The 7,602-nt window shown below is 39.3% G+C and overlaps 1 protein-coding gene and 1 long non-coding RNA gene across 2 annotated transcripts; one reads left to right on the plus strand and one right to left on the minus strand.

Annotated features, from left to right (window-relative positions):
- Window positions 1-154: 154 nt before the first annotated feature.
- LOC147039842 (uncharacterized) lies at window positions 155-7,448 on the minus strand. Its single transcript, XM_085903231.1, has 16 exons — window positions 5,626-7,448; window positions 5,407-5,455; window positions 5,205-5,237; window positions 4,966-5,142; window positions 4,733-4,884; window positions 4,549-4,638; window positions 4,412-4,478; window positions 4,110-4,273; window positions 3,255-3,360; window positions 2,669-2,698; window positions 2,415-2,591; window positions 1,834-1,988; window positions 1,665-1,754; window positions 1,394-1,496; window positions 919-1,082; window positions 155-477 (listed from the first exon to the last, which is right to left on the minus strand). Exons 2-16 carry the CDS (start codon window positions 5,453-5,455, stop codon window positions 322-324), a joined length of 1,713 nt encoding a protein of 570 aa, XP_085759357.1. The 5' UTR covers window positions 5,626-7,448; the 3' UTR covers window positions 155-321.
- Window positions 2,529-3,677, plus strand: LOC147039843 (uncharacterized). The gene is made up of 3 exons (XR_015063270.1): window positions 2,529-2,744; window positions 3,180-3,328; window positions 3,527-3,677. It is a non-coding gene; the product is annotated as an uncharacterized LOC147039843 (long non-coding RNA).
- Window positions 7,449-7,602: the final 154 nt, after the last annotated feature.

Here is a 7,602-nt window from a genome sequence, read left to right on the forward strand (position 1 = left end):
TGAGAAAGTTTCCAGTATCGTTTGCCTACCTGAACACTCTGCTTATTAATTAGCACTGAATCACACACGCAAAGTTTTGGTTTCGGGCCAGCCTTGTAGGCTACATAACCTGGAGCCTTTTCAATACCAATGAAAAAAATGTCACGACTAAAAATTGGATACGGATTTCAATGCATTTTATTTGATAATTTGCGGTCCACTAACTCGCACACAAATGATTGATAAGCATTTGGGAGGTTTTGAGATGATTGACTGATAAAGTGCACAGTTGGAATCATTGACAGCGTATCCTGACACAACTAGATTTGATGTCGTTTGCAATCACAGGAGAAAGGCACACAACTGAATGAGCGAGACAAAAAAAGCAGCAGGTGCCACGATGGTGCCTCCAGCCGTGGTGTAAATCTTTCTGTCGCGGAGAGCCTGCGTTGGCCGGAACACGTCACGGAAGCCGATCCGGTTTGGGAACATCGTCAGCTGGAGGCAAATAGTTAGCTACTGTCAATGCCATAAGGTCTAGTTTCTTAAAAAAAGTCAACATGACTAATAAATATATTTTCATTATTATTTAATTTAAAAAAAACAAATCTTAATCAGCTAAATGTATTTAGTGAAAAATATATGTCTAAAATCTCTTAATCAGCAAAATGTATTTAATCCAAAAATATTTTTGGAATTTCTTAATCAGGAAAATCGGTTTTACATGCAATCCTGATAGTGATCAAAGCCAGTACTCAGCCAGTACGCAATGTTTCAACTCGGTCACATAGTGATCAATATCGTGTTGACGTACAACATCAGTCACATGACAGGAGGAGCTGATTCAAATCAACAGTTCCACGATGCCAGTACATATTTTTGTCAATGAGTAAGCTTATAAAGAAAATTAGGTATCCACACCCTTCATGACAACCTTACCATGTTGTGATCCAACTTAATTGAGTCTTTGAATACGGTCCAAACCACCGCTTCATTACATGAGGGCGTGGTTAAAGAGCCGTTGTAGCGGTAGTAGGAGGTAAGGTCCACGTCGCCGAGTAGTTCAGCCAAAGACATCTCCTTCGTGACCTCCACCCGTGAACCTGTTGTTCAGCAAAAAGCTTTTTTTACTCATCTTACGGAAATGCAAAGAGTCTGCAGTTCAGGATACAATTTGGCGGTGAAAGCACCGGTGGAGCTAAGGGGGGGCAGCAGAGGGCTTTGACCCCCCCTGATAGTTAACTTTGGGGAATAGTTGGATTTTTTTTTTCCACTGAAATTGATGTCAACTTATGATGCTAGCTTGAAACATTCTCTCCATGTCAGAATACCACAAAAGATGGGGTGGAAAATGGAAGAGTAGAGTTAAAATTGAACATTTTCAAAGAACGGGAGCTAATCAAGACATACACACCGATGCTTTGTATCTCTGCCAAGTAACTGATCAATGTTTTCCAGGTGGCGGTCGTCGAAGTATCAGAGGAGTCATCGACAGAATCGTGAGAGTCGTCAGACGACTGAATGAAAAAATGTTGCTTTCGTGACATAATTATTTAAATCTGTTCTCAGCCGGTTGGTCAGGCAACTCGGTGCAACACATGAAGCAAAAATCTTAGTAAACTTTGTAAACCAGTTCACATTTTTGTAAATATTCGATGATATACGATCAGAACCCGTAACGTTACCTCAATAAAGAATCCCAACACCGCCAGGCCAGTCGTAGTGTTGACGGCCTCTTCTAGAGTTAAATCTTTTCGCTTGTTGACTATGTGCATCTGAAATAAAGTAGGGGGGGGGGGGGGATCTCAGAAAGCAATAAATGGCAGCAATGTTAATGATGTGATTTCCAAGCACCTCCATAGGGAATCGTTTGGAATCGATTGTGTGCTCGGAGCCTTTGGAGTCGTTAGATAAGGAACCCCAGTGGAAATGGAACTGGATTGCGGAGTAGACGTTAGACAGGCCGCCCCCGGACACTTCCACCGCACTCTCATTCAGTACAAACTTGACTGTAAAGGGGGACAACACACATAGGTAGAATATTTGTTGATATTTGTTTTGTTTTACATACCATACATTTTTTTCCCCCAATAAAATGAGGTTGATTTTATTTTCAATTTTTAAAAAAAGTTGAATACAAGTGCTTTGAAAAATATTTTTCTAACCTCCATTTTTGAAAATGAATTTGATTCGGATCATTTTTCAAATTTTGAAAATGAAAAAAAAAAAGATTATAATACCATTAAGGTTGAGGTCATGTCTAAATGAAAAGTAACACATTTTCAAATACCTAAAATGACAATGTCGTGCAGATGAAGATCACCGCATTTAAAATATACGTTCAATCGTGAATTCTAAATGACACTCTACCTAATTGCTTTACGCTAAACCTTCATCGTCATCAAATGTCAGGAAGGGTGGGGGGATTTTCCAACCTGTATGGCCTGTATTTGTGATGTACTCGATGACATGTTTGTCGTCAAACTGTGTGAAAACAAAGCCGTCGAGGTGCTCATCCTTCACGGCTTTCGTTGTCTCGATGTCGACTGGCGATTGGTGCTCGCCGTTACAGTGCGAGTCCGGCAGAAGGTACCACTTGGTAGGATTGAACTCTACGGAGGTGGCAGCGACAAAACACCATTTTGCAATCCACAAACACAATACAAGGACGGCTTTGACGACGGCTTACCACATTCCTCATCATAGCACCATTGATGACCTAAGAATGGAGAAAGCCAGTGTGATGATCCAATTTCACTTGTTGAGTAAATGAAATTATTTCAATTGTTTTATTATTATTAATTAATTAATTTCACTCGTGAATGAAATGATTGATTATTATTCATGTCATGTCTTTTTATTCAATTATTTGACAGATGTATGCACTTTATGCATCAAAATAATAGCTTTGTGTTTTATCATAGATTATTATTCATTCATTCATTCATTTCATTTATAAATTGAATTATTCTTTTTTTTATAATAATTTTTTTTTTTTATATAATATATATATATATCATTATAATTATTAATGTAATTTCTTTTTATTCAATTATTTAGCAGATGTATGCACTTTATGCATCAAAATAATAGCTTTGTGTTTGATCATAAATTGTTATTAATGAATGGATTAATTTCATTTATAAATGGAATTATTTTTTATTATTAATGTCATTTCTTTTTATTCAATTATTTGGCAGATGTATGCACTTTTATGCATCAAAATGATGGATTTGAGCCGCAAATGAAAAAGTCAAATATGAGTGACAACTCACTGGGAGGGAGAAGAGCAGCAGGAGAAGAAAACACTTGGCGTCCATTGAGGCTTTGCACTGGTCGGTACACATTGGTGAGGCCCGTCTTGAAAGGGAATTGTTGGAGCTGAATGGAGAATGCGAGGCGAGGCGGGGCGGGGCGGGGGGTGCAAAAGCTGTCAGTGTCAAATCAATTGTTGACTTTGGGTGTAACTACTTTTACATCGTGTTCAGCTCACAAAAGACTTTTCTACACTTTGATATACAAAGCTTCCGTTTGTCTTTGTCTACAGACAAGTTTTCCTTGCGTGGAACCGGTCGAGGTCATACTACCCTACCCACGTCGGTGCCCCCGTACACGTGCGAGGACGGCGATGGAGCCGTCACAATCGGGTGATGACAAGGATTGTGTTTGGCACTGCTTTAAACAAATGATCTGATTGGGGTTCTTTTGTCTAGTCGTTCTCACACGGAGTCTAAAATGATCTAGAGATAATTACAATTGTCAAAGCATAACGTTAAGAGTTCCGTTAAGTTGGCACGTCTACTGTATGTTTACAAAGTCTGGATCAAACTGGATGGGTGGCTTTCACAAGCAAGGATTCTGGGTTTATTTTTGAAGCACAATTTATTTTAAAAAAATCTTGGATTTAAATTTCAAGATCTGACAAAACTTTTAAGTCAGGATTTTTTTTAAATGTGTAGGAAAAGGGGGAAATTCCCACAGAGGTTAAAAGTTGCTTGCAGTTGTTGGAAAGAAAAAAAAATCTGTCATTGAAGAGGCCTCTGGGCTATGGCCGACTTCTGTCGACACTCAAATTTTGCTGTCAATGAAAAACCTGTGTGACTTATTAGGAGCGACTTTTCTCAACTCACCAAAATTTTGTGCACCTTGATGGGCTCCTGAAATAACGTCCAGGCTACCACTTGGTTACAGGAGGGCGTGGTCAGCGAGCCCATGTAGCGAAAGTATTTGCTGCGGTCCACGTCCCCGATGAGGTCATTTATGGAGATGGCGTGTGTGACGTTGACTTCTGTGTCTGCGGTGAAAGGCAAAGAATTTTTGGGGGGGTGTGTTAAAATACGTGAACATCGTGAAACAACACCGCTGGGCAAACGTATATGGTTGACATGGTGTTGGTTTTTTTTTGCTTCTTAACAAAAGATCACTTTTGTACCTGTGCTGTTCAGAAGATAAGAAGTCAAGGCACTCCAAGGACTTGACAAATTTACATCTTCAGTCTCCTAGGAGGAGACGGCTGTCATTAAATTTAGCGAGCCCCAAGTTGACTTTTTCCTCTTCATCTGCACTCACACTGATGAAGAAGCCAAGGGCGGCGATGCCAGCTGACTCTTCAAGAGCTTGCGCCACTGACAGACCTTTCTTCAGACTCACAATGTGCATCTGGAAGTTGTTTGGTGACATTTATACCGAGGTGTGACTCTCACCCAAGTCCCACGAGAATCCCTTGAAATGTTATATTCCATGCCAAACGTACCTCCATGGGGTATCTGCGTCCGTCCACGGTGTGTTCCGACCCGGGATGGTGCTCCGTATTGCCCCAGTGGAAATGGAGCTGGAGCGTGGAATACGTACCATTCAGTCCACCTCCGCTCACTTCAACCTCGTCGTCCTTCAAGATGAATTTGGCTTAGCAAAAAAAAAAAAAGCAAAACACAGATGATCATTACAGGGTCAAATAGAAATGGATGATTTGTGCTCGTATCGTACCAGTGTGTCCATTGTTTATAAAGGCCCTGAAGCTATTCTGAGACGAGAAGTTGACAAAAGAGAAGCTGAGGAGGTTTTCGTCCTTCTCGACGCGGCTGGTTTGTACGTCGATGGGGGACTGCCTTTGACCCCCGCAGAAGGAGCCGTCCAGGTCAGGCCAGTGGCTGGGCGTGTGTTCTGTTCAAAGGGGTAAGGATGTGGAAAAGTGTTTCTAAACACACAAATGGGCGCTTACTCACCGCAGCCTGTGTAGCACCACGTAGTCGCAGCAACTGATTTACCAGGGGAAAAGAGATTCGGTTTAATTTGTGTCAAAAATGCACCGATACTACCACATCGATACCACTTCATCAGATGTCTACGTGTAGGACCCCAAAAGAATGGATTCAACAATATCAGTTGTTGAGTTCTTGAAATGTCTCGTCGATGGATTTCACTCACCGTTATTTATGACCGCATTCAGGCACACCGCAATAAAGGAGAAACGCATCTTAACAAAGAAAGACAGAGAGAAAAATGAATGACAATTGAGTTAAGAACTCAACTCAATAAACATCACGTGATATTTTTTCGGTTTATTTCACAGAGTCAGTCGCGTAAATATAACGATAGTATAAATACGAGGTGCATCTTACCTTATCGATACGAGGCGAATCTTACCTTATCAATCGGGCCTTAAAAGTCACGAGGGTTAAAGTATACAGCATATATATCTTCTCGTTAACGCTGAAACACCGAGCCAAATCCTAATGGAAAATATGTCACAATCCAGTTTGTAATATAGAGCAGGAGGGATTTTGAAGGGAGGGGTCTGTTGTCACTGTGTACAATGACAACATTTAATTTAGATAGGGGAGACAGGAAACATGACCAAGCTTTTTTTTTTTTTTCATTGGTTTCTTTCATTCAGATCTTTGCTAGCATAATAAATTACATCAACAGATTCCAATTACAACTCACTTAGGTGGTCCGCAAAATGACAAGAACGCTTTTTTTTTTTTTTTTTACACAACAATAAAAGGATTTGATATCCTCCGTTTCCTTTGAGGTAAGTGGCCATAATAGCACGCGTAAACAAGCGTGAAATCTCGCTAAATCCGAGTATTACCGTGCATCGGACCATATACAAACACAAGGACTCTTGAAGTTCTTTTGTAAACTGACATTCGGGATTATGCGCAGACCCAACAATATAAAAGGCATCATTTGAGAAAATGGTATCTGATTATGTCATTACAAAAGCCAGAAAAAGTGCTGGGTGGGTGTTTTTTTTTTAAGAATCCAAATGTAATGATACATTTCATTCATTCAATTTCCATTCTTGGCAACACTGTCTAAATGCTATGTTCCCAAAAGACATTACAAAAATTCATTTCGTCTTGAGTAATTGGTTGCCGCCCGTTCACACTCGAGGACAAAGGACCGACTCAACAGGTTCGGATAGCCTGTGTGGCATGTGAACAAAGAAAAGACAAAACAAAGATTTATCGTCAGACAAAGAAAACAGTCAATTGATAAAGTGACAAATTTTGCATAATTATGAATTTGCATCAGTATGATCATTTAATCATTATAGCTTCATTTTCATTGCTAATAATAATTTGTACTTTCCGTGCCATTCATCCATCAAGTAAAACAGACACATGCAAATCTGCACATAAAAATGTCCCAGTTCATTAAAATGTTCTCAATGTTTCATACGTATGATTTTCGTACAACAGGTTCATCTAGATTGTTTATGCAGTCCTGAGAACTTGATACCAATGAGACATGATTTGTGTAAAATTCAACACCAGCTCTAACGGATTATTTCAATTTTTCAAGTCCACAATTAGTCAAAAATGTTTGTGGGAGAATTGTCACTTGAGATTTTTTTTTTTTTGCCTAGCATCTGGGAAAATGTGATCAGATGTGCAGAAATAGGGTGTTGTGCACCAACCGTTTTTTTTTTTCCTTCTAATGACTCATCGTTAATGGTGAGGATTAACCTCCAACTCTGTGTCAGTTGTTTTTTTTACGTCGCAGCAAGCTGGACATGTCAAACCGGTTGAATTAAAAACAAGTGTCCTTGTTGGAAACTTTTACTGACTGGGGAAAAAACGAAATCATGTTTAGCAAATTCTGCTCGTTCGTTGTTCTCGCCGCCGAAATATTTTGGTTTCATTCTTTTTTTATTATTTCCCGGCTTTTGTTTATACAAGCACCAAAACTTGTTTCATTCACTAACATTAGATTCTCACGCAGAGAAACATTGGTTCTAAATTAACCATTATTGTTTGCTAACACTCGCTAGATCAATCATGTCGGTCCGTGTGTATACAAAGACACTTTGTAAATGACATTTTATTGGAAAACATTAAAAGTCCAAAAAATCTTTTCCTCAAGTAGCGTGACTCTTATCCACAACATGAAGTGACAACAAATAGTACAAAGTCAGAATCAAATGTGAATTAGCCTCCACCCGTGTCGCACCGTATGTGTTAAATATGTACATTTTCCAGTTGTAAACCATAAATATAGTTTGGCATTTGAAAATAAAAACATTGCACTTAAAAAAATCTGTACTATATTCGATACTGTAACAATATTGATAGCTTCTAGTGAGTAACAAAACCATTTTGGCAGGCAGTTGGCATG

The sequence above is a fragment of the Syngnathus leptorhynchus genome, chromosome 22 (assembly GCF_054491065.1).
Source record: "Syngnathus leptorhynchus isolate UIUO chromosome 22, UIUO_Slep, whole genome shotgun sequence".
Lineage (NCBI taxonomy): Eukaryota > Metazoa > Chordata > Actinopteri > Syngnathiformes > Syngnathidae > Syngnathus > Syngnathus leptorhynchus.